The 25,996-nt window shown below is 46.3% G+C and overlaps 1 protein-coding gene across 11 annotated transcripts in view; it reads left to right on the forward strand.

The window, feature by feature from the left end:
- Window positions 1–25,996, forward strand: part of LOC105285307 (nuclear receptor coactivator 2) — a 135,064-nt gene that overhangs the window by 78,789 nt on the left and 30,279 nt on the right. For 3 of the 11 annotated variants that reach the window (XM_020033596.2, XM_020033595.2, XM_011349445.3), the window contains exons 1-3: window positions 5,984–6,713; window positions 13,027–13,134; window positions 16,627–16,765. In XM_020033596.2, the coding sequence (XP_019889155.1) occupies window positions 6,655–6,713; window positions 13,027–13,134; window positions 16,627–16,765 (306 nt within the window). In that variant the 5' untranslated portion in view covers window positions 5,984–6,654. The other 8 variants (XM_020033600.2, XM_020033601.2, XM_026973779.1 and 5 more) reach the window with 6 other exon arrangements.

Genomic DNA, 25,996 nt, shown 5'->3' on the forward strand with positions numbered 1-25,996 from the left:
TGGTATCAAACTGGATTAAAAAAACATTCGATTAATATAACATAACAAATAATTTTCAGGAATTAATGAAATTTTTACTAGGCAGTAGTATTTAAAAAAAAACACTAGAGGAAAAAATAATTTTCACACTTTTCGCGAGCGTGCGCAAAATCCGTGCGAGAAGACTGCGAGCTGTCTTTATCGCGGTCGAGCGATGGATTTTTTTCTTCACTCGCGAAGAGGGCGAAGAGCTGTATAAGTCGGGGCGTATTTCATGCGCGTCGCGCCGCCGTTTCATTTGTCGATATTAATTTCACGTTTCGCGTGAGTGTTACGCACGTATTGCGCAGTTCGCAAAGGCCGGCGGCCTTTTTCTCCTTCGCGTCGTCCGTCCCTCTAGGAGGGTGGGGAGAGGGGGGATTAGGGGGCGACGACAGGCGCCGTCGTTGCGGAGTCCGCTCCGAGAGTTGTCCGCCGCTGGAAATACTCGAGCGAGTCCGTCCGGGACGCCGACTAGAGCCACTTGCTATTCATGTCTTTCAATTTATTCCGCCGGGACGCGGCGAAATTAAATTTTCCGCGGTTTCTCGGCGGACGAAGCGTGCGCGCGCGTGCTACGGCATTATTAAAAACAAAACGGCATTCAAGGCATCGGGACGAGGATCGCGCGAGGATCCGGTATTAACCCGCCTTTTTCCCCCGTGCGTTTCGCGAATCTGCATTCCGCCTTCTGCGCCTCGGCTGAGAAACAGGTTTCCGTAAATGAGTCGTCTTCGTTTACCGCTTCATTTGCTCGCGCTCATTGTTAAGTCGGTGATAAGATGTCGTAAGAGCTCGAAGACAACGACGTACGCGTACACGACGACCAAGATAAGAATAAAGCGCAAGTCGCGTGAAAAATCTCTTGAAATTAACCTTCGACTAGTAGTTTTTATACCGGTCGTTTTATCGATCATAGAGACGCCAGTGAAGCTTGCTTTACTTTCAACGATATATTTTTATACACGCTGCAGCACACTTTTAATTTATTTTTTTTGTTATTGCCGTGGAAATAGTGGAACCGCGCGCAAGAGAGAGTCGTGATGTACTACATTGATTTTTTATAAAATATTACACAGGTATGAGGAACACAAATATTATTTTTATCAGATTTAGAAATGAAGCAGTGTAACGCTAACTAAATCATGCTATCTAAATTCTAAATCATGCAGTATCACTGTTTATTGACACGTTATCAAGTAGCATCAGCAAATCAGTACATCCACCAAAATACTATGATACGCTATCGATATTCGCATCGAGTCGATTACAGAATGTTAGTGGTTTATGTAACTACTGTTACGAGCGTTCGAAATTATCGTTCTCCATATCGCGCACATGAACTTAATTCCCCCCGATAAGATGGACGTTTAGTTTTCCGATTTTTCACTTATTGACTTAATCAAACGGAAACGATCAAATTATTTCAAGAGCGCTGTTTCGCTCTCGAAAATACGGGAAACCTACGCGATCGTTCATCATTTTCCATCATTTTCAACCCCCCGCACATCCATTCGTCATTTTTTATTTTCCACGCGGAGCGTTTCATCATTTATGCACACATCCGCGTCTCCGTTACACTCTCCCCTCTCGATCCACACTCAACCTTCTTCGACGGCGCATCGCGCGAGGTACTCGGGATGCGCCGCCCGCCAAGAGTTGAAACGCGCGCGTAGGGTGACCCAGGTCGAGGATTCGGACGTGCGACCCAGCGATACGACGCGCCGCGACGCCGCGAGCGAGAGGGAGCGAGCGAGAGAGGAGAGCCGAGCGGGCTCTCGGACGTACCGCGCCGCGCACGTCCGCGATCGCCCTGGCCCACTGACCTATATTGCACGCGGGGTATACAGGTCCCGCATATACTCGAGTCTCGAGCCGCGCCAAGTCGGAGCGGGCCACGGCGCGCGCGACCGCGTCGGTACCTGGCTCGCTCGCTCGGCCGTCCGCTCGTTCTCCGCCTTCGTCGCCGTTCGTGCGTGCGTTGGAGCGAGTGGTCCTCGTCTTCGGCCGTCTTCGGCTGCGGCGCGCCGACCAACCAGCGGAGAGTCGTGCGTTTTTGTGTGCGCGTATGCGTATCCGCCGCGTGCGGAAGTCGACTCGCGAGGAGGACGCGCACAGTCGTCGTCGGCCGATCGGTGGACGATGATTCGTCGTCGCTGGCTCGCTGACGCGCGGCACCACGGAGCGCCAAGTACGTTGGGAGTGCAGATCGTTTTTCTGATTCTACTTTTGTTCATGTAGTTCTCGTTTGATTGACGTTACTTGCAAGGGGGTCGTCGGAAGCGGGCCCCACTTTCCGCTGACGTACGCGGTGGTTCTCTAGCGACGACGTCAAGGTGCGAAGCGTGACGAGCGCAACGCCTCGGGACGTCAACGCTAGACCTCTGACGCATGTGAAGAGCTGCCCGGTACACGTGCGCTTTATAAATATGCGCTTGGCGCAACGCGGGCGTTTCTGTCGGCATTGCTGCACTCGCTCGGCGCTCGAGGGAGACTCCAGTTTTCCAAACGTGCATTTCGCAAATGCCCCGAAAACGTGGAACAAGATTCCTGCGTTTTCTCTCTAAGCAGTCGCGTAAAATTTCACTACCGCGAAACATTTGTTTACATTTTTCTGTTCTTCGTAAGCGCGACGCGCGCACGTGAAAAGTCGCTTGCCTTCCTCCCCGAGCGCAGAATTCGCGTCGAGTCGTGAATGAGACCCGCGCGATACGTTTGGGACACCCTGTACGGGGGGATAAGAGCGGCGGGTATTGCGCGCGTAACTTCCGCGATCGCATCGATTCGGAGCGCGGGCGGGCAGGCGGACGGCGGGCGGGAGGGCGGGCGGACGAACGGGTGGAAGTGTGTCAAGGACGATTGGAAGCGGAGGAATCGAATAGCTCGGGCGGGCGCGCTGCACCTCGTGCCCGCGTTCGCCGTTTGCAATCCCTTCGCGCGGCCCCGCGACCAGGCGCGACGCGCGGCATCCACCCCGAGCCTCGGGGATCTCGCGATGTTTCCGAATCGCGAGACGCGGAACAGAGCGTCCCGCTGACGCGAGACCGCGATACCATCGAGTATCGTCGAGGTTCTTTCCGAGTGCCCCGACATGAATACTTTTTTGCTGAACAGCATCGATTATATCTCTTTTCTATTGTTATGATGCTTTTGTGCAGGAACGAAGTTCTTTTGTGTCTCTCGCTTCTGTGTGCGCGTGTGTGAATGTGTGTGTTGGAAGTTATTAATTATTAATGCCGCCCGTCGTTGGCGACGTTAAGCAAATCTGAATTCGTCTGCATCAATTCTGCATGTCAGCGCGCGTTTCGTCACTCCCCACGTAGAAATTGCCGAGGTTGTTTAACTGGCCCAACATCGGCCTAGTATTGGTAGCCCAGAGTACGGCAGCGGCGTTACACTCCAGTGTCGGATCCGTACTGGCACAATACTGGCGGCCAGTACTGCAAAGAGTTGGCAGACAGTCTTGTCCCAGTACTTATTAAAAACCGGGCCATGTGACGGGCCATTATAAAATACAGACATGGACCAGTACTGGTTGCGAGACAGGCCATGCTTCGGCAACCGACACAGACCCAGCATTCGACTACATACATTGCCGATAATATATAACTAGCAACACAGGCGCGCGCTACGCGCGCTATTTTATTTTTCAATATTCACTGAATGGCGAAGTGTGCATTTTTTTAAAGATGATGTTGGAGGATTCTTTTCGAGGAGCATAGCCCAGGGCAGATTATCTGAGGACTCGGTAATAACAAAATTCGTAACAAAAAACTGATTTAGAATAACTTAACATAACAGTCATTGGACTACATACATTGCCGATAATATATAACTAGCAACACAGGCGCGCGCTACGCGCGCTATAAATAAAATAAGAAATAAAAAAAAAAAATAAAAATAATATAATAAATACAATTGTCAATATAACCGCACTGACAGCTACTATGACATTCTGACATTCGCAACACGAAGTTCAAGTCACACGAAATTCGTCGCGGAAAAGAGGCCTCAATATTCGATAAAAAAGAACTTCACGAAGTTAACACGGCTTTTTTAGAATAGGATTATAACAATATATTGATTCACCAGCGACCGATGATGGCCAGATCAGGCGTGACGTTCTCGCTAGAAACATTTGCGTTATCACGTATAAATAACCATCCGGAAAACCGATTTAACATCTTTTTCTTTTAAACGCGATATTAATTCACGCGACATTTACAAAATGATTTTACTAATGTTGTTTGCATTAGTCTTTGTTTATAATATTTAAGTCACAAATACAAATAGTACAAAATACATATTATATATATATAAAAAATACATTTATACATTAATACATTAATTGGTCCACTTCTATGCCCAATGCTGGTGCAGTTATTTACCCAATACTGGTCCATATATTATTGCCAGTGTCGGATCAGTACTGGCAATTAAGTACGGCATGGCGTTACACTCCTGTGTCGAATCTGTACTGGCACAATACTGGCGGCCAGTACTGCCACGATGGCAAACGGTACAGTCCCAGTATTGGACCGTTTTGAAATTTCTACGTGGGTCGTGCAAATTATTTTCCCTTACATTAGTTACATTTTAATGCGCCGTTAGGTATCTTAAAAAAAAAACATTTCAATAAATTTGACACGTAACATATCGATGTCTCGACTTTTAATTAAGAGATGTGGTAAGTTAAGAGGAGGTGAAAGGTATCGAGTATAAAAAGATACAGAAATAATACAGAGGTACAGAAATACTCGCCGCACGCCCGTAATGTCCCATCGCGAATGCTCGTTAGCGGACGTTAATTAAACGTAAATTTCGTGATTACGTAGGCGCGGTTGGATATTTTCTTCAACGCTTCCGAAATTCGGGTTTCGCATTTCTGCGGCACCCACCGTGCGCTGCCAGCAGTAGTCGGTGAACGACGAGAGTCAGCCAGGAGAAACGCGCTCCCCCGCGCGGGCGATTTCGGCTACGCGTCGCGTTTCTCCGAGGTGCTGCTGTGCGCAGTGTGTTCGGTGCGCGCGTGCCGAATTCGCGCGAGTTCGCGTTCTGACCCCGGCTAACGAGCACCGTGCGGATTCCTTCGGCGCGACGACGCGCGAGAAAGCGACGCGTGGGTGACGAAACGCGCGGCTAAAATCTCGTCGCGGGACGAAGCGTAATTTTAAACGCGCGAGGGAGGCCACAGGAAACGAGGAACAGAGAGGATCAGAATATTGCCGATCAACCGGAAATAAAATCGTGATCGTCGAACGTGCGATCGAGGGGATGCGAAGATCGAGTACAAATCACCAATCACGTCGAATGAAGAGCAGAAAGCCACAAGCGCGCGTTTTCGCGTCGAAACAAACTCGACGAAAAACCGCTCGGAGTCGCCAATTCGGCTGAAACAGAAATTCCGCCACTGCGCGCCGATTGCGAGCCGCTGTGCCACCGTGTGCGCGTAGAAGTACGTATGCGTGTGGAACGGCACACGCACATCTCACCACGCATGAGGCTCGCATGGGTAGAACATAACGTTGCTCGTTCAGCGGCTAGCGTAGACGAGGAGGGAAGGAACGGTCTCTCGTGGCGGAGGAGCGCGCGATCGAGAGGAGGGAGCCAGTCAGCCAGCAGCCGGCTCTATAGATGCAGCGGAAGGAGCGGGGAACGAGGGGGTGTTGAGGGAAGAGGAGCGCGGGGGAGTAGAGAGGAGGGGAGGGACCGGAGGGAGGCTGCCTCGCGACAACTGGGTGACGGCTGCGCGGGTACACGCCGTGCTCGTGATGCAAGGTGCTTTCCTACGCGATAAGTGGTGACGTCGGCAGGAGCGCGTCGGGGGAGCACCCCCCCGCGCCGCCGACGAGAGGGAGACCGGTGCGAGCCACGCCGCCGCGAGCGGATCGCGCGAGCGCGTTCGGTTTCCCTCTCGCGAGCGAGAGCTGAGGAGAGCGCGCGCGCCGGCCGGCCGGACGAGCGTTTCCTCGCGAGCGGTGCCGCGAGTGCTTCAGAAGAGCGAGAGCGCGCGCGACGACGACGTCGACGAGAGCGATATGGTTTCGCGACGATACTCCTCTCGCCGGGAGGAACTGTGGCTGGTGGAGTCCGACGAGATCTCGCTCGCGAGAGCGTTTCGGATTTTGCTCCGTGCTCCGGCGATCTACTCTTAGTGCGAGAATCCAAAGTTTCACGGCAGTCTGGATCGAGTGATCGAGAGTCGTTCCGCGAGCGAGAACATCGAATCTCGCCGTCGGCATAGATCTTTCGACGTCCGTTGTTGATCGCGAATAAGACGCGTTTGCAAAGTGCAAAGAAGTGTGTGCTGAGTTAGCGCGTGCTTCCGCGAGACAGACACGTGGGTCTCGAGCGTTTTTCGTTGCAGTCGCGAGAAACGACGCCGATCGGTAACGGGAATCTTAAGCGAGTTCCGCCTCGACGGACGCTGATTCCGCGCGCAGATTACAACGAGGAAATTGCGAGCCTCGTGGCACGGCCACGAGATCGCTCGTCAAGAAATGTTGCTGCGAAGGATCATGGAAATCATCGAGCGCCCGAACGCGGGATCGGATTGGGCCACGGTTACGACGACGAGGAAACATCTGCGCGATCGTGCGGCGTTGTGTTTGCATATGTGCGTGGTAGTGCCTGCGAATGAATAAAAGCGAAAGGAGACGAGAATCCGTTTCGATGATGGAGAAACGGAATGCGCGGTAAGCTCCAAGCGATGAGATCTCTTAATCGATCGTCGATGACGACATGTACCGGTCGGTGATAGCACGTGTGATAGCGCACACAAAGAAAGAGGACTGTGTCAATGTCTCGCAATTGCGAAAGGTGCAAAGTATGACTTGAAAGTGTTATAACTATAAGCGACCGTCAACATTTCGTTATTAATATGTTCAGTTTAAAATCTGTAGCGTTGTGCACGTTTGCTTAATTATCCAGACGATTCGCAACTATCTACTTGTTCAATTAAAGCAGACAGAGTAGATCTCGCAGATAGAGATCAGAGCTCTGTTGTTTATAGTTGTTGCTCCAACGAGTGTTAAATTCTTATTTTTGTTTCCAGATTTTGAGATTTCAGAATAATCGCTGGTCGATAGCTTATTAAAATCTTTTGAAGGTCGGTAACTTATTAAAATTTCTTGACGGCCGGTAGCTTATCAAAATCTCTTGACAGTTGATAGCTTATTAAAATTTCTCGATGAAATTGCAAAAAATTGAAATGAAGTGATAAGCGCATCTTATATTACAAACATGTGATTGTGACAACATTGAGATTTGGAACAAGGGAATTACTTTTTCCTGTTGCGGTTTCTTGCAGAATACGCCGAATGCGATCATGAATCAAAATCCGGGATACACTGAGAAGAGGGATAATTTTCATATGCGTCATTGAAACAAATTGAAATGAAAGAGTCAACTTTTTCCGTACGCAGCTTTGTTTTTCATCAACTTTGAAGATCAATACGCGCGTAACTTCCGCCGGTTTCACGACGACGGTGTCGTCGACGTCGAAACCGGCCCCCGGCTGCTTCACCAAAATGTCCGATTATTCTATCAAGGCGGTTCAAGGCCGAACTTTCGATCAATCGCCGCTCGTCTCGAATGTTTCGTTATTACGCGTTTATCGTGTTAAGAGTCCGGAGTGCAACGCGCGCGAGTACTGAGGCGCTTCTGGCGACCAGCTGATTTCTTTTAAAAACGTTGGCATCAAGAGAAACACGCAGTTCTTCAATCTTTGTTTAATGTGAGAAATGTGAGTGATCTTTTGTGTATTGCACGGTTATTAAAAATGTTTAAACGTGCGTTTTCGAGATCCACGTTTCCTCGAATAAAAATGTTTTAATTGTCTGTATTATTTTATCATTATCTTGAATTATCTGTACGTGTGCGCGCGCGCGTGATTATGTTGTATATATCTCGATTATTGTGTCTAAAGTGCGCGTTGCCGGGGAATCTTCAGAATTTTCCTGTTTGTAATATTGTCGATAGAATTTCTGTCCTGTTGAGCAACACCGAACATTTTGTTGACGCATTTACGTCAGATATTTTTATCTTGCCGAAATATTTTGCTCGCCATTCGTGCAGTGCCGCAATCGCTATTGTAAACTCGCCTTCTTCTTTCGATGGATCTTTAAATCCCTTTTGTGTGCAAAAGGTTGTCGACATGGACGATCGTGTGCCGCTCGAAATAGACGACGCTGCGCCATGTACATCTCATTTCGGCGAACGAAACTGCCGCGCGTTCGGCAGTCAATGAGCGTTATTTTTAGCCGATAAAATCTGCGGACAGACGGAATCGCGCGGCTTCGCGTAAAACTGCCAACGATCGCCGATAAGCCTCATATTATATTATCCGTCCTAAAAATTGCCACTATTATATTACGACGACGAAGAAAAATTCGGAATGTCTGAAAATAACTCGTTCCTGCCGTTATCGCGAGCGTGACGCAGCTCGATTAATACGTAATTTAATTCCACTGGGTGATCTCATTAGACAACGCGAGGCGAAGTCACCCGTTTTCGATAACTTCTTCGGCCTTCCAGATATATTTCCAGCGCTCTTGGCAGTCGCGCGTACATCTGCAAGACGCGCGTATCTTCAAAACGACGAGAGAAACCCGGCGTGTATGAATACATCGCGCTTGAATTAGCACCCGGCTTTATTGACCGATCATTAATAGGCGCTTCGTTAATTCCGACGACGCGCAATAACTCGTCGAGCGAGTATTCCGCGCCCGATAACGAGAAACGCGCGAAAACGAGACTCCTCCGCGAGCGGAGAATGCGTGCCATCGAAGATAGCGAAATGACTTTCCATGAGACGCTGACAAGTGCCTGTCGTCGTAATCAAACGTTCATTATGCTGGCTGTTCGATCGTACTCCCAGCGTGTGACGCGCGTTCGCAAAAATGCACATCGACGTACGCAACGCGTACTCGCGCGGCCGAATAATCGACGTCCGATTTGATCATTTATTCGTCCGGTCTTCTTATTTCTTCTCTCTGATTAGGCGGGGTACCGCGAAAGTGGGTCAAGGGGATTAGGACAAGAATGTTATCTCGTCTCTCGTGTTTGTTCCCCTGAGATATTGATGCTATCTCGTGCTCCCGCCAATCCGCGGCGTGTTTCACGCGAAACGCGTGAGTTGGCGATGCGAGAAAGAAAATTGCGCATTACGTTGCGTTAAACGAGGGTTCTCCATGCCGGTATCTCGATTAAACGCACCAGAACTTCGCTCGGGAGAGTTCCTCGGGAGTTCGTCGTTCGCGGCGAATTCTTGGTCGACGAAGACATCTCGGTACGAAGGTGCTCGTCTTTTTCTTCAAGTAGTTTCGTGCTGGGAAGATCGGCTGCGAATTGACCGGCCAGGCCGTCATTAAAATTTAATGCGACAGCCCGGCATAATCGAGGGGGGAATCGCCGGGTATCCCGACGCCGATTTTGAGTCGAGCGGCTTTCATTCGCGCGTACACGCGCGTGTACCCGCCCGCCTTAAACGTATACGGACGCGGATCACCGAATCGGCCGTTGCTTACTGGCTAACGAGATTTAAATCGCAGTATTTTACGCACGGACGTTTACGATTGTCCGTCCGATTTTTTGCCGCGTCCCGCCGAAATCCGAAACCGATTACGGGATGACGTAAGGATCGGCTGATATAAGTTACCGTCGATTTTTCGGACTTAACGGTCACTCGGTGGCGGAGCGGTGCGTTTCGAAAGCGTGATCTCCCGCGCTGGGATACCTCGCCGATAATGCGATACGACATCGATATTTATACGCGTGCTTCCTCGTGCAAAATCGCGCGTTCTCTCCGCTGTGCAAGGTGCCCGAGGAATTGCATATTTCTCCCCGCCGTAATCGCGGGACGAATGTTATCTTAATATGCGAGCTTTAATCGGCCGTCGTTTACTTGGCGATATTTATCTGCTGTTATTTCTTGATACGTTCTTCTGTTACATTTTAATATCACTCCTCGCTTTTAGTTCGTTTTGACTGTTTTTCGATAATTGAGCTACAAATCAGAAGCCCGTTAAAAGGCACGACAAAGCCGAATTGATCATTTCGAAAGAGTAACGCGTGAGAAATTAAGGAGAAGCTAATTTTTCCATCTTCTCGAGGCTTGGCGTGTTGTTGCAAAACTTTAGAAGTCACCGCGTGATGTTCGTTAGTCTCTTTCGCTGCTGAAAGAACGTTACACGCGCACTTGACCCATATACACATTTATCTCTACTTATCATGCTTGAAAAGAGACAAGTATGCGTCTTAGAACGGGAGAGAGACAAAGAGAACAAGAAAAGTGAGAAGAAAGAAACGCGGTTGGAAAGACTGGTCCGTTTATTAGCAGAATTCGAGCGTGCCCGAAGAAAAGCATGCACGCGCGTGCGGGTCAGAAAAGTGATGCAACGCGTCTAATTTACGATGCAGTAATCCGCGCACTTTACGACTCGTTAATTGTGTTATCGGCACGCCGATAAATTAACGACCACCGGAGTTGAGTTGCAAACGTAATGCATCTTATTAAAGCGTGCCGCGTCCGCCTCGCCGGTTATGGCAAATCGTCGTGTTGCGTCCTGCTACAGCTTTCGCTGATCGAAGAACGAAAGCAAGAATGTAAGTCGCGCAGCCCGTAATTCGCCGGTGCTGGTAATCGCGGTTGCTCGCGCGTCGCTAGACGCTCTTACCAGCGATTCGTATCGTAATTCACGCAATTTCACGTATAAAACGATGCAAATTGTTAATTCGCACCGTGCATTACGAGACATGCATCGTGACGGCTGTGTCTGACCTGTTAGGCTGTATCTACTAAGTGTGCGCAGAATGCCTTACAATTGCTGCATCACTTCAATGCATATCAAGTGACGTAAGGCGATTGTTCTGGCGCCGACACAATATCAATGTTTTTTTATGTGCGATGTTTTTGCATTTTGTGATGTCAAAAAGTGAGGAGTTTTTGAGTTGTTGCATAATGCAACATTCAAACCCGACGGTTCTCGAACGGAACCGCGAGGAAACGGGCTTGTTTCGGGAATTTTAATGTCGAATTGTATGCTAAATTTTCACGGTTACTTGATTTTCAGTTGGCACGTGCTCGCACGCGACTGCACACGCGATTTCTGAATTTCTATGGGAAAGGAAAGAGGGACGCAAAATGGGGATCGGAAATCAGACTCGACGCTGAAGCCGAGATACGGATGGAGGATCCGCGCATCCGGTATCCGGTGGTTCCGGAACACCGTCCAGAGCGGAATACGCTCTGTATTCATAATTGCACGCGCGAGTATTAAATATCTTTAGGCACTTCGTTTAGCCGGCCGATTCCCTGGTTTATTATAACGCCGTAGGCGCGCGCTGTCGCCATAAAGGAATTTTATTGATTCGGGAGAAACGAACCGAAAAGGTATGCACAAAGGGCGAAGGGAGGCTCGCGCCACTGCTCGCGCGCGACGATAAACCGGCGGCTGGCGTACGCGCGAGAGGAAAGAAAAAAAAAGACTTAAAAGAACGATCTCTCTCTCAAGGAATCGCGCACGCTGCATTTACGCTGCCGCTGATGGTGGTCCAAGGCGTCATTTCGAGGCGCTCCTGTGCGTCCCCGCGTATTTATAGCCCCCCGTGAACCCGATTTCGATAAAGAGACAGAGCGAGAATAATCGCGCGAGAAAGGGCTCGGGAACGTCCCTCGGGGATGTCTGGAAAACGCTCGAGAAATGCGCGCGCAACGAATAAAGCCGCGTCTCCGACGTTTTCCGCTTGATTCAGGCTTGCCGGGAGAGATTCATGGAATTTTTCGGTGTAGTATAATGATGTGAAACGCAGCTACCATTATGCACGTTACCATTATTACGCCCACTATTATGCTATATCGCATTATATTATTGTTGTTACGTGTCAGGCGCGTTACGGCGCCTCGTTTACGTTATTACACCTGAGCGCGCGTTTCTTTTCGCGAAGCAGGCGAGAGGTTTTAAAGCATACGTACATATCTTTACGCGCGTCTTTCAAGAGTCGCGTGGGCGAATCTTTTAGATCTCCAAGAAACACTCTGAGAGAATCTCTCAGAGTCGAATCGCCAAACGATTCGACCGTTCGCCAGTTTCTGATTGGCGGCTTCCCTGATCGTGCGAGTGCTCCTTCAATGATGCCGACGAGTACGGGGGACTTGCTGCTCGCAAAAATTCTCTTTATTGATTCCGCTGGCCGTGTATGACGCGCACCCCCCGTCTCGGAGGAGCTCTCATCGATCTCGAAGGCGGACGTGCCACTACACGCGCGTAGCGAGATAGACGTCAGTGACGACGTATTATACACAACGAACGTGAATACGTATGCGTGTACGTTGCGTATACGTGTGGGCGCGAGTGCGTGTACACCTAGGGGGGTGGTAGGAGCAGGGGAGGATGGAGGAACCGCACGCGCGGCTCTCGTCCACGTGCAGCAAATTAGCCGAGAGCTCGAGCGGATTACTCGTGGGCTGATCTTCGCAACGAGACGAAGCTCCGCGAGTACATCCGGCGATACGTTCTCTCGACGTTGCCGCTAGTAGTCGAGGTATCGGCGACCCTTGTCGGCACTTTTTCTTCTCTGCATTTTATTCTTTTGTTTATTTTTTCTCGTTCGACACCGCTTGATATCGATAGCGCTCTTGAACGTCGATCATCGATCGCGGCCTCGACGTATTATCTCGGTGTCGTTACGCGGAAGCTAACGTCGAATTTATCAACGCGAATCTCTCCTTAGTTGGATGAACGAGAACTCTCGTCTTCGGCAATTTTAAGCGTGCATTCTTTCTTTTTTTTAATGTAAAAGATGCATTTTATTTTTATACAAGAGAATCGCTTCATCCAACGTTCTCTCGAATGTCAAATTTTTGTAACGACAATGGTAATACTTTTACTCGCTCTTACGTTGACGCCTCGCATTTTATATTTAAGGGTATTTTATATTTAACATCTTGCTTGCTTTTTGACACGTCACGCTGCATCCCTAATAATCGTGATTGCGCTTCTGTTGCAGGGCTGGCCCGTGTGAGCTGCAAGACCCGTTGTGGGTCAAAATGAGTGCGATTACTGGCGGCATTACCAAGAAGAGAAAGAAATCCGATGCAAAGCCTACATCGCAGATGTGAGTACCAAATCTCCTGTCGTTTGTTTCTTTCTCTCTCTCTCTCTCTCTCTCTCTCTCTCTTCGGGATAACGTCAAACTGGGATTCGCAATCTGGACGCTATAGTGAACGATAAGTACCCGCAGTATTGCGCGTTAACTGCCAGCATTGAACGCCAGCTAAGTTGTCAGCTAAAAACAGTCGATCCTGATTTATTGATTTGTTTCATTTTACTTAATTGCGATGAGATCAAAATGGAGGTCTCATATGCAATGAAAAGTATCAAATTCTTATACGAGTGCGTGCAACAATCTTTTCTTCATTGTGCCTTTGTGCCACTTTTCTATTACTTTGTTACATAACTCGTTTCCTTGTTATTATGCAATTCGATTTCATTATGCAGGCGTTGATAATTGATTTTATTCACGACGATAATCAGAATGACTGTGTGTTATGTCATGTGAAATAACGAAGGCAAATAGCGGTATTGTAATTTTCATGAGTCTTCGATTATTCATTTTGAGTATTGACTCCTTCGTATCCGGGGCACGCATAATTAGAAAATTCCGAGATGAAAATTTTATATCGCGATAAATGTTCAAGGTCGTGGTTTCTCATCAGAAAAATTGATGCTGAGCTCTTCTCCAGTAGAAAAAAATCACGAAAGCAATTTAATCTAGTGAGCAATGAATTTCGACAAGATTCAGATATCGCTGACTCGCAGCTGTCATTGCAGAATAATACGAGAGCATTAAGAAAACTATGAAAACTTTGTTTCGCAAAGATTGGCCTCCGATTCGGAAGAGTTTGACAACAAAAGAGCCTATGGATTCAATTAATTTCGGATTAATTTTTCGACTAAAGTCATTAAGGGGATGGAACGCGGTATCTGTGGTATCTAATGAGACGTGTAGTTTTCGAGTTTGAAAATCCGTGATTTAAAGGCTCGAGGTAAGACGCATGTGCGCGTCTGGCGGCCACGTCGTAATCCGTCGCCATCCAATTTACTAAAGAGCTTATCGTCCCGATCGAATTATTAATGGCAAACGCGAACGCGCGCGTTTTCGAACGTCCATCGCTGATTGAACAGGCTTTGTATCGCCAAAGTGATATTCAGTTAATATCTCGCGCGCGAACGCGAATAAAGTTTTAAATCATTTCGTCGACCACGCCTTTGTTTCGCGCATTATCCGGCGAATTTCACCAGATTTTTGTAACCGACGCGATATATCGCATTAATAAACGCGCGCGCGACCGGAGACAGTGTAATAATTTGATTCTCCTATCGATAATTAGATTCGTGTGAACAATACCGCGCGCATAACATTCTCCGTGCCAAGCTTGCGGTTCATTTTCCGCATTCTCTTTCGCAACGTGCGATTCTTGCCGTCATTGGTATCAATTAGCAACTAGAATGACTACTTTGGCTCGAAGTTGCAAATGCGAGTGCGTTACCTGAAAATTTATCGCCTTCTATATTTATTCGTCCGTTCGCTCGCGTGACGATTAAAATTACAATCGCTGGCGTTTTTCCACGCGTTTCGCCGCGCGGAAAATTGGACTCGAAGCTCCGTGTCGCTTTCGATCCTTGATTTTAAATATCGCGACCGGTCTTGAGGCTCGCTTCGCTTCGTCGCGAGCACGCAGCGAGGAGGTAGTAGCTGGTAAGACAGCCGTATTGGGGTATTAAAATAGCAGAATGGCGTTAGCAAAGTGAGAGTCACTGCTGGGCCGACGTGACGTCACGCAAGGTCATCGGAGCGTTTCAACGGCACGAGAAGTTGATTCAGCATCTAACGATTTTCTTTCTGCAAAGTCTGTCCGAACCGCCACGCCGGGATTTTCTCGTTCGTTAACGCTCCGCCGCGCTCTATCGCGAGCAAGGGAATCTCACGATGTCGAAATCGTCGCGACGGGTTTTTTTCTTTTTTTTCATCAATCCAGGGCCCCGGATCAAGACGGATGTTACGTAATCGGGACAGCGAAATCCCTTTGTTCTCTTTCAAACGCTCGGGCCGTCCTCGGGCTTGTGCGGGAGTCTTAATTTGAAATTTAATTAACCATGTTCAATACCGAGAAATTGGAACACGCACCAAATTATGTAGGATTTCTCCTTGAAATGAGGAAATCCAAAAAAAATGAAACTTGAATTCAAACTAGAGGAAGTTGTTGTAAGCAATGCGCGGGAGAAGATTAAATGCAAATACGTTAAAATCAGATTACGTTGGAATAAATAAGTGAGTTTTAAACATTCTCAGAAGAACCAGATACTTGTTATGAATGAGGATATTTTTGAGACGCAATAAAACCGCGGAGAAAATTACGCTCATAAGTATATTATAGCAGCGATAAATATTTCAGCAGTTATCGATTTTACTGTAATTGATGAATGTAGAAATTTTCGTAAAAAACAAATTACCTACTCGAAAACGCAAATTAATTATGGATTAATACGATAAATAGGGAATGAGGAGATTAAAATGCAATAATTAACATCGTGTATTATCATTTTTAGAGGTTAATTCTTTCCCGATTTGACTAGATTATGAATATTTATTGTCTATTGATTGCATATTCTAGAAAATAATCGTTTCAACATGCTTAAATACATGTTAAATATTTTTGCATTATTTATTTTATTACGTTATTTATGTTATATATATATATATATACAGGGTGTCCCGGGTTTTAACCGACAAACTGCGGGAGCATATTCTACTAGTGGAAATAAGAAAAAATTCTTATATCGAGTTTGCTTAGAAATGCTTTATTACAAAGTTATAAACCAATATTGAAAAGAAATATCAGATAAGTAACAACGGATTTTTTCACAAAAATAAAAATTGTGTACGCAATGATTTAGTGACGCATTTCAAAATGTTGTCCTTGCACATCGATACAAGCTAGACATCGACGTAGTACAGAATTTGTTACGGTACGACATTCCTGAAAATTTTGTTGCATCTCAGTAACTGAATTAGTAATTCGTTGCTTTAAATCCATCTGGTACTCTCCTGTTAGGAAATCTACGTTGGTACTCTCGTACGGCAGCTCGTACATTTCCGTCACAGAATCCGTACACGAAATGAATATCAGTGTATTCCTCGTTTGAAAACACTTTTGGCATTCTGATAGTAATTGCTAGTGAACATGAATACACATAACATAAACATCTTCGACCTTCCAAATTCTACACTATGTTCCGTTGTTACTTATCTCATATTTCTTTTCAATATTTGTTTATAACTTTGTAATAAAGCATTTCTAAGCAAACTCGATATAAGAATTTTTTCTTATTTCCACTAGTAGAATATGCTCCCGCAGTTTGTCGGTTAAAACCCGGGACACCCTGTATATACACATATTTCTGGCTGTCCTTGTCAGTTCACGTTTCTACTCTGCGCTGAAATATAAGAGACGGCAATTGCGAGTATTATCTCATAATATGGACTCCAAGTGTTATCGCATCCTGCGATCGCAAGTACGTTAATCCGGCTTTCGATTGTTCGCAGGAACAAGTGCCTTAACGAAAAGAAACGACGGACCCAAGAGAATTTGTACATCGATGAACTGGCTGAGCTGATTTCCGCCACGGACATGAGCTCTGGCAAGACCGACAAATGTCAGATCCTTCAGAGAACCGTCGATCAGGTAAGGAAACCAAGTTCTCTCTCCTCGCGCGTCCACCTTTCCAAAACGATTAAACCTAGAAGAATTATCGGTAATAAAAATAATAAACAATAAAAATCTCAAAGTTTCGATTCGTTAATAATGCACCGAAAGGAATCTAAATCCTGCGTTATATCACCGATAAAATGTCGGACGCAATTTAGAGGCAGTCACGTTTCGCTCGCAAGATTATACGTATTTTTATCGTTCTCTCGGGCACTGTGGAATTACAAGTAACTGCTTGGTATTAAAACAGAACGTCGGCTTTACGATTGCCAAAGGACACTTTATGAAGCTTTTCTTTCCTCTATCGGAGATAATAAACTATCTTATAGATTCATGATATTGTTCTCTCTCTCTCTCTCTAGTTCTTTGGAAGGTAACTGCTCCCACGTGTTTTACATCTTCTCGTCCTGCAAAAAGGAGGAATAAGGCTATTTTGTATAATTCAGAAGTAGGCAGAGGACGACGTGCGAATAATCGAATATCGAATTTATTGATCGTAGCTTCATCCATCATGAGCAAGAAGCGACCCACGCGAACACGATGAAGTGTTCGGGTGAGCACTTCGGGATCGTCAAAAGATCCAACAAGCAGCGTTCTCGTAAAGGCCGTTTCTGCCTTCGACGATACGTATCTCTCGTGCGCCGATCTGAACGAAAGAAACGAGGGACGTCGTTTTCGAAAGCGATTACATCGTCATCGCTTAATGAGAACTTCTCAAGTAAGAACTCGCTTCTAACGAGTTCTACCACTTCCACTAGCTAGCTCTTTTCGCTAGCAATAAATTTTTAGCACGTTCTACTGGCTCTTGTACAAGAGTTTCGAATCTTGAATCAATGCCTACGTTCTGGATATTTTTGATCAGAGTGTCCCTTTCGTGATTTTCCTGTAACGAGATCTCGAAAGGGCACGTGGCGATTATTACGATGTGAAAATGATATGTCTCGGAGCCGGGATTGCATCTGCATCAAGTCGATTGATTTGATATCGCAATTTTACACTGACTTATTCCCGGCGAGGGTTTACGTTCGAGAGCGGACAGGCTTTAATCTCGAAGCTAAGTAGCCGGGCAATCAAGTGTTTTCTAAGAAAATGTCGGCAATTAATGCGGAGACGGCCGTTTCTGTTTCTCTCAAAAGTTGTCGTCCGGTCGCTACCGTTTAACTTTCAACGGTATATAACTCGCTACACGACTCGTAATTACAGCTCGGATGAAGCTCTCCCCGAGGAAATATCAAACCGATTCAAGAATAAAGCCTCGCTATTAATGTCCTCGCGAGGTATCCGCTCACGTATTCATGAGACTCACAATTTACGAAAGCTCTTCTCTCGAGGCAAGGCATTAATTATGTATCGCACACTCGTCGCACGTGATTTTCCTGTTTGTATCATTCGTTGTCCGAGTAACGCGAGGCTCGGACTCGGTTAAGACTCGGAATGAACTTGTCGAGAGGAAGCATCCACTTCTACGTACCTCGCAAGGCGAAATTAATCTGTCGCAATGTTTCAACGTGCAACACTTGCATCATTTTGAATTAAATTTTAATACATTCAAGATTTAAATTCAAGGGACAAAACAGGACGCTGTCGGAATTAAACAAGATCCGAGATTATTCTGTCATTCTTTTCCACTCTTCGAAGCAACAGAGGCTTCTCGATTGATTGTCAATAATTAGTTTATATAAATTTTTTTATTATTTTATATAAGAAAACGTCCGTTTTGCATCGCTAATTCGGGAAACGTCCGCTGTCCGACGTTTGTCGCGAAGAAGAATCAGCTTTGCGGGAATCGAGGGGAGAATCGCGGATGGATGAGGCTCGGAACAAGCCTCACCGACGTTCGCGCACGTCGCATCGTATATTATTACAGTTGTAACGTGCTGGTTGCACGGTGCGGATGGTCGTGACATCGTTCGGATAACTCGATGTCTCGGCGCAGCTGCGCGGGACAGCCGAGAGGTGTCGAGTAATCCGAGAGAGATAGAGAGGAGGAGAAAGAGAGAGAAAGAGGGAGAGATTTTGGGCGACTCGGTAAATTCGCACGAACAATCAACCCCGCAGATTTCGGCCGGTCCGCCCTCAGTTGCGCGCCCTTTTCTTGGTCGCGTAACCCGATCCGCGCTGCCGCGCTGTCCAATCGCTTCTCGACTTTAGATCGTGGCTCGCGCGTTTAACGCGGAAACCCGCGAGCGCACGCATTCGCACCTCCCGCGCGTAATCTCGCCGAGAATTTTCTGCGTGCGTGTCGAGATGCGAGCAGGCCGGACTCGCGCGTAACCGACTCCGTTCGCGTTCCGCGCGCAATCGTGCTCGAGATCGTCCAATTCTGCGCGCGGGAGTCGCCCGCGCTTCCGCGATATCTTGCACACGATATTTCTGGAATGTCGTGCATGCACATTACGTAAAGTCATTACGCTGCTTTCGTCCGTAAATTGTCAGATCGATCGGATAGCGTCATGTAGAAACGATTTGCTTGGATTGATCCTGTGCGAGCAATTTAATTTATTTTTGCATAACGCCGTCCGTTACGGAGTCTACTTTATTCCAGCGGAAATTTAGTTCGCATTTTCTGGCCTATTATTATCGCTAATAATCGCGTCGTTTGCTCCGCTCGGAAGGTCAAAGACGCAATTTACGGGCATTTCTCTCAAACCGATACGCGATTAATCCGCTAACGATATACACCGATAATTACAGGTCCCGGGGCCCCTTTGTTAAGCTGTGCTCGCGCGACTATTGGCTAAACGTGAAGCAGCAGTTGCATAACGGCCACTAAAGGCCGAGCCCTTGACTCGGCTGGCGTGGTGTAGCGAGCGAGGTTGTGCTTCCCATTGGCGGACCAGTCTTGCCTGGGATTTCGCTGCCTAGAAATTTTAGGACTCGATAATGTGTCGTAACTGTGCCTAATGGTGAACGAAGGCACGGACTTGACTGAAATTTTAAGCGGCGCGCTTAAAATTTCTCCATCCGGCCGAAACCCAAGTCGCATAACATGAGAAGTAAGAGCAAGCGATTTCGCAGAAGATTTCGCAGAAGACGCGACTGCAGGAAGACAGAATTAATTCGTAAAGCGTCGTTGAGTTTAGTAAACGATTAAACAAGAAGCTGCGCGGAAAACATTGGTAATTGTTTAAATCGCGACATCGCGCCTCGCAAGGCGCTTCCTTTGGTTTCGTCCACGTATTTCTGTCATAAGATTGATAGTAGCAGGGTGACCATAGTCAAAATATGGCAATTGTTGACACAGCAGTAATTCATACTCTGCACCGTCTTCGAATCGTTTTTGATGCTCGATCTTGTCTTTGAAGCACTTTAATGTGTTATTCTTCTTCGAGAAATATTAAGTATCACCCAAAATTATCTTTCACAACTGTTGAATACTTGAGGCAATTTTCTTATCAGTTCTAGCTTCCGGCACGTCGAGATATAATATTATCGGATACGATTTTTCAGGTGAGACATTCCATGATTTTAAGACTATACAGGGTGTCCCGGGTTTTAACCGACAAACTGCGGGAGCATATTCTACTAGTGGAAATAAGAAAAAATTCTTATATCGAGTTTGCTTAGAAATGCTTTATTACAAAGTTATAAACCAATATTGAAAAGAAATATCAGATAAGTAACAACGGAACATAGTGTAGAATTTGGAAGGTCGAAGATGTTTATGTTATGTGTATTCATGTTCACTAGCAATTACTATCAGAATGCCAAAAGTGTTTTCAAACGAGGAATACACTGATATTCATTTCGTGTACGGATTCTGTGACGGAAATGCACGAGCTGCCGTACGAGAGTATCAACGTAGATTTCCCAACAGGAGAGTACCAGATAGATTTAAAGCAACGAATTACTAATTCAGTTACTGAGATGCAAGAAAATTTTCAGGAATGTCGTACCGTAACAAATTCTGTACTACGTCGATGTCTAGCTTGTATCGATGTGCAAGGACAACATTTTGAAATGCGTCACTAAATCATTGCGTAGATAATTTTTATTTTTGTGAAAAAATCCGTTGTTACTTATCTCATATTTCTTTTCAATATTGGTTTATAACTTTGTAAGAAAGCATTTCTAAGCAAACTCGATATAAGAATTTTTTCTTATTTCCACTAGTAGAATATGCTCCCGCAGTTTGTCGGTTAAAACCCGGGACACCCTGTAGATCCGACGAAAATCTGAAATCCCTTATTCCTCTTTATTATTTCAAGTTCAGGGTCCCTTAACGAAAATTATTTACAAAAATCAGCCGAATTATCAGAAGGAAAGAAGTCTGATCACGCTTCAGTCGCATTTCCCGCGTCTCGTTTCTCTTTCAACAGCCAAAAAAAAAGACTTAATCCCTCAGGAGCTCTAAAAAAATGCCGGAAACGCCGTTCCACCCATATAGAGATCACAGACACGTACAATAGACTCAACATGCCGTATACCTGTTCACGGATTGAATTATGCAATATGCAACAGCAGAAGTATGAAACAAAATATCTGCGTCCTCCGCGCGCGCGCGCGTTTGTCAAAAAGCCTGTCAAGAAACGGCTGATAACACAGTTCAACAAACAAAAAACACCGGAACGAGACTAGTCGTTTCTTATAGCTTTTTGGATGCTGAACACGAATCCGGTTTTCAAATTGCTCCATCACGTCACAATTTTGAGAAATTTGCAATTAAAGATGCAAAAAGGGCTATTTTGACGAATTGCATCATATTATAGCTACAAAATGTGACGTGCTGGAGAAGTTTAATTGCGATGAAAATAAAGTATGTTGTTAGGACTTTCAATCCTCGAAAGGAATTTTTGGTGTCGGTTATGGTTCATAAGATATTTATGGTTAAATATGAGGTGTGTTGTTAGAGAAGTTAACCGCGACTTAGGTCATTGAAAATTATCTTTCAATTATGTTCCTTTAAACTTAAGTGTTTTTTAAGTCGCTGAATACGAAATATATGTAAAAATCTGGGGAATATTTACATGTCGTGTTATTGTAAACACAATCTAAGAATAACTCACGGGTTCCCTTCTGTTAGTTCGCGTTTTGTCGCCAAGTGCCATTTGTCTAATATAATTAACTTTTAAGCTGTAAAAGCAGAATGCTTCCAAGTTAAGAACATTTATATTACTCTCGGTTCATGATTTTTAAATGCGAGTACGTATCACAGGGCAACATCTAGCGGCAAGACGCGAACTAAACTGACCCGAGTTATTTGCATTCTCATATACTCCATATATAACCATGGATATCTTATGAACCATAACCGACACCAAAAATTCCTTTTGAGGATTGAAAGTCTTAACAACATACTTTATTTTCATTGTAATTAAACTTCTCCGGCACGTCACATTTTGTAGCTACATGATGAAATTCGTCAAAATAGCCCTTTTTTGTACCTGTAAGTGCAAATTTCTCAAAATTGTGACGTGATGGAGCAATTTGGAAACCGGATTCGTGTTCAGCATCCAAAAAACTATAAGAAACGACTAGTCTCGTTCCGGTGTTCGAAAAAAAGTGATTTTTTGTTGAACAGTGTAATTGACTGTGATTGGCCGTCAATAGGCCGTCAATAGGCCACTGTGCATTCAATCTGCGCGAAGAAGGATAGAATTGCCTCTGTGCTCTGCCTCTCGCATCGTTCTGCTAAGGACAAATATATATAGCTAATGCCGAGTCTATTATATTACATGTCTGACATGACACAGGGCCACGCTCACGTTCGTGTCACGTGAACGTGGGCACGGGTGCAGTTGGGCAGATAAACGTAGGCACGGGTGCAGATGGACGTGTATTACCTGGTGTACGAGCAACCGCGCGGGGACCCCCTTCCCCCCCCCCCTCCTTCTCCCTGACAATCTCCCCGGAGTTTCTAAAGTCTCTTTTGTATATTTACCCTCCCCTCTCCCCCCTCTCGCCCCTTTCTCGCCATCTCTTTCTCTCCCCGAAGCCTGAACGTGCCCATATTTCGTTCTAGATGCAGCTAGAACCAGCAGATAACGATATCTCGACGGCATCCATCTCTCCGCTTGTGGCGCAGTGCGCGGTGCGTCCCTCGAGGCCGCACTCAGCTGCTTCGCGCGCGCGCGCGAGTTCGCGGCCGAGTTTCGCCCGAGTTGGCGGAGCGCGGACCGCGGGAGGACCGGCCGTCGCGTCGCTCGCGTTTTATTCGTTTGTCCGCTCGCCTTCCGCTGCTCTCCCGTTAGTACGTGGTCCCCGAATCTAGTCTCCGATCGCTGTCGGTAAGATGCGCAACACAAAGCGGGGAGGGTCGACATCATCCGCGCTGAACGGTCCCGAACCGGTTTCGAACCTCGGCAGTAATCGCTTCGCGACGAAGTTTGGCACGCGAATCGATAACGTGGATCCTGCTTAAGGGGGGAGCCTGCTTTAGAACGTTGAAAATAAGGTATAATTTTACGAATTTTTTTTGGAGAAACTATACAGCGGATCATTATAAAACTTTGATGCGTTTATTAGTACATGTTTAAAGATAAAAAAATTATTTTTTTATTTGAATATATCGCCCGTAGAGGTCGTCCTGGAGGCATCTTAGTGCAGCCGGCATTGTAAATTGGTGAGCATTCTCCTGCCTCCAAATTTCATCCAAACTGAAAAATTGAAATATTTTCTCGTTATTTATGAATTCCCATCGTCGATGAACCTTTAATATTCATAAAAACATTAAGTTAAACAATTACTTTTGCATGAAAAAGTTCAAAAACTTTGCCTAAAAATCGTACTTTTGTGTTCTAAGCTCCACCATTTTGGCACTTTTCAACTTTTTTCTTCTCTCTTTGGTTCATCGACGATGGGAATTCATAAATAACGAGAAGATATTTCAATTTTTCAGTTTAGACGAAATTTGGAGGCAGGAGAATGCTCACCAATTTGCAATGCCGGCGACGCGGCCGCACTAAGATTTCTCCAGGATGACCTCTACAAGCGATATATTCAAATAAAAAAATAATTTTTTTATCTTTAAACATGTACTAATAAATGCATCAAAGTTTTATAATGATCCGCTGTATAGTTTCTCCAAAAACAATTCGTAAAATATACCTCATTTTCAGCGTTCTAAAGCAGGCTCCCCCCTTAAACGATTCGGCCGCGTGTGGAGAAAAGAGTGGAGGAACAGAGACCCAACTCGCTGTTTCTACTTCCGCTTATGTGCGTGCACTTTACTGCAATTCGCGGAGGAGGAGCACGTGTTTAAGTCCTCGCAACAGGCTGTTGATCTTCCCTCTCTCTCTTTCTCGATTGCAGCGATCGCCGTCGTTATCGTTGCCGATGTCGCCGGCCGGATAAAAGAGAGAAGAGCATTTAAAGAACGAGCGGGGCGACTCGCCTCGTGAACCCGCGCGGAACCTCGGCGGAACGTTGCGAAAGCGATCGGGTTTGTCGCACGTAGCGAGGAATCGCCGCTCGCGTCCTCGGGAGAGTTTGTCACGTAACCTTGAGTGACATCACCGAGGGCAATAGAAAACCTTTCAAACGACGGCTGCTATAACTTGCACCGCTGCTGCGCGAAAGGGGGAGAAAGAGAGAGAGACGGAAAGAAATAAAAAAAAGGAGAATCGGAGGGAAGAGAGAGAGAGAGAGAGAGGACGCGAGCGCAATTCGTCGTGTGACGTCATTTGCGCACTGGCGCTATGCGCAGCGGCCCTGGCAGCGCGATCGAGGTAGAGTCCATTGAAAATTTCAAGCGAGCGAAGACACGTTAAATGCCGCGTCTCTCGTCCACTTTATCCGTCTCCATCCTCTCTTCTACTTGATATCTCGGTGTCACATTTATCGGTCCGCCTGAGATTCCGTCTATCCGTCCGTCCATTCGTTCGTGAAATAACGACGGTGATGATGATGAAGATGATGATAATGATGTCGTGGATGGGATGAAGGAACACAACAACGCGAATTTCACGGCCCCTCACAATATTTGCAATATTTCACGTCATTTCCTCCATTCCGCGATCTAGTCTGTATTTACAGGTATATTTTGTCTTCTAATTATTCAAATTTCTTTTCACTACAATACACTACAATACAATACAATAAAACCCGTTTCTCTCGCGGAAGCGAAAAGATTATAAGCCGCCCCTGGGCTTTCGCAATGCGCGTCATTCGAGGTCCGAAGGAGAGAAAGATTGAAAGAGAGAGAGAGAGAGAGAGAGAGAGAGAGAGAGAGAGAGAGAGAGAGAAAGAGAGAGACGTTTATTGGCGCCCTGGGACAAGTCCCCTCAAGCGCTTAACCAACTTAAATACATCCATAATAATGAGAAACATGTAAGATCACAAATATTATAAAAGTGATACAGCCAAAAAAAAAGAAAGAAAATACAAATCAACAACGCAATACATAAAAAAAATAAAATAATAATAATAATAATGAAGCAAATAAAATAAGTGAAAATAGAATACAAAGTATAATATAATAATAATAATATAGCAAATAAAATAAGTTCAGCAAGCATTAAACATATGTAGATACAAAGTATATAAAGCAAACATATAAATGAAAAGAAGAAAAAGAAAAAGAAGAGAGAAAAGAAAGACAGAGAGACGGTTCCTTTGAATAGTCACGTTCTCCTCTCGTTCGGACGTTCCTCTTCCCGATCGGTCATCATGGAAACGCGGCGGCGGAAAGCCGCCCGGTGGAATTTATCGCGGGCGACGCGTAATGCGACCGCGGCGCGACGGACGAGAGAAATGCATGCACGTATCCACGAGTGCCCGTGTGCACGAGCAAACGAGGGGCATGCGTTTCCATGTGTACGACGCATGCACACAAGCATGCGCACTCGCTGCCGCTTCCAGTAGTGGAGGCGCGGACTCCTCCAACATATGATGGCAACGTCGCACCGCGCACCGTCCGTCGCTTATTCGTTCGTTCGTTCGTTGGGACTCGGCTGCGCCACGCCGACCGGAGTCACCGACTTTTCGAGGCCACGGCGGCCGCGCGCTCTCCCGCAGATCGCGCCGCGCCGATTACGTCGCGGCGCGATCTACCGGCGCCGCGAGATACGAGCTCAAGGACGCACCTTTTCCGCGCTTGCACTCGCGCGGGCGCGACCGTGAATTCCGGCCGGTAACGCAGAACTTCCAGATCCCGACGTGATCTCCCTCCTCTTCGCCCCTGCCTCGCCGCGTCCGGATGAAATATTGGGTTGTTCGGAAAGTTATTTCGTTTTTTCAAGGAAAAATGAAAGGCGGTTTTTTCATATT

This window comes from Ooceraea biroi, chromosome 11 (genome assembly GCF_003672135.1).
Source record: "Ooceraea biroi isolate clonal line C1 chromosome 11, Obir_v5.4, whole genome shotgun sequence".
In the NCBI taxonomy this organism is placed as follows: Eukaryota; Metazoa; Arthropoda; class Insecta; order Hymenoptera; family Formicidae; genus Ooceraea; species Ooceraea biroi.